Source organism: Austrofundulus limnaeus, unplaced genomic scaffold (genome assembly GCF_001266775.1).
Source record: "Austrofundulus limnaeus strain Quisiro unplaced genomic scaffold, Austrofundulus_limnaeus-1.0 Scaffold883, whole genome shotgun sequence".
NCBI classification, from domain to species: domain Eukaryota; kingdom Metazoa; phylum Chordata; class Actinopteri; order Cyprinodontiformes; family Rivulidae; genus Austrofundulus; species Austrofundulus limnaeus.
The window spans coordinates 146,640-148,060 of record NW_013953285.1 but is presented as its reverse complement, the minus strand read 5'-3'; the positions used below and the strand labels follow the sequence as shown (position 1 = coordinate 148,060).

The following is a 1,421-nucleotide window of genomic DNA, read 5'->3' as shown; positions in this document are numbered from 1 at the left end:
CTCTCGCACTTGTCTCATTAAAGTTGTTCGTCGTTCGCACACACCTTTCATAGCCCCTAAGACACACCTCCTGGGACACCCTTTCTACTGTGGGATGGGATATGTCACTGCATGAGGTTTCTTCCAGCTGCAGTTTACAGTCGGGGGTGGGGGGTTGGGGGGAGAGACAGTTCAGAAATGCCATTATTTGTCTGCAAATCTGTCCCGGTTAAAGCTTCACAGTTTTCTATAGATGAATTCCTCCATTCAAAATGTCCTTTTTTTTATTTCCGTTCATGAATTTTTGACTGTTTGACAATTTTTGTAAATGTCTGCTTCTGGAAGCGAGTAGTTTTATTTAACTCTTTTATTTTTGGGAAGTCGTTGAAGCAAACTGCAGCATCCAAGCTGCATTTCTGTTGATGCAGTACTGTTATTTTTATGTTCTAAGAAAACTTGACTGCATTCTTATATCTTTATCTACAAAAATCCTGACAGAACTGCATCTGAATGTTTGAGTTTTTCTTCCTCTAGCTGCTTATGATACTTTAAAATGGATTTGTAGCTTGTAAACGTGAATGAAAAAATGTTCTTGTGTTTCAGATGTTCACCTGTGTTTCAACTTTGACATGAAGAACTTTAAGGTCTTCTCTGGTTCTGAAGAGACTCAGTTTGGATACACAGTCCAGCAGCATGAGGCAGGAGGGCGCCAGTGGTGAGACTCTTGTTTCACTGAAGTCTTTGCTGTTTGTATCTGCTGTTTTAAAATCACACAGCTGAAAATTATTCAACAGGTTTAACTTCAGAAATAGGAATTCTTAAGGCACATTTATTCCTGTAGACTCCCACTTTAACAAGCAAAAAACAGGAAGTCACTTACTTGAAAAATTAACCCACCTGCTGCTGTTTAGGTCAGGACAGAAAGATTTGAAACTTTTGCCTCTGAATTTTGAATTTAATCTAATAATACCTGTTTAATAAACATCTCAGCAAATTTAGACAAAACACAAACAACACACGAACAGTTTTTACATCTTTCAGGTAATATCTTTGAGTCTGATGGAATCCTCTTTTTAAAAGCTTGTTACCAGCTGTAGCAGAGGAAACGACTAACAAGTAGATTTAAATATACAACGGGTAAAATAAGTATTGAACACGTCAACATTTTTCTCAGTAAATATAATACTAGAGGTACTAATGACATGAATTTTTCACCAGATGTCGGTAAAAACCCAAGTGATCCATACGTACAAAGAAATCAAACCATAAATGTCCAGAAATGAAGTTATTTGTAATAATGTGGAATGGCACAGGGAAAAAGTATTGAACACATGAAGAAAGGGAGGTGTAAAAAGGCCAAAACACCAGCTGAACTCTCTCAGTAATTAGAAAACAAGCCTGCCCCTTAGTGCAAGTTAATATCAACTGGTTCAGTCCCAAAT

At 37.4% G+C, this 1,421-nt stretch overlaps 1 protein-coding gene across 1 annotated transcript in view; it reads left to right on the top strand.

The window, feature by feature from the left end:
* The first annotated feature begins 585 nt into the window (after positions 1 to 585).
* Positions 586 to 1,421, top strand: part of itga11b (integrin, alpha 11b) — a 46,848-nt gene continuing 46,012 nt past the window's right edge. The window contains exon 1 of the mRNA XM_014029321.1: positions 586 to 694. Within this exon, the coding sequence (XP_013884775.1) occupies positions 609 to 694 (86 nt within the window). The 5' untranslated portion in view covers positions 586 to 608. The remainder of the gene's footprint in view (positions 695 to 1,421) is intronic.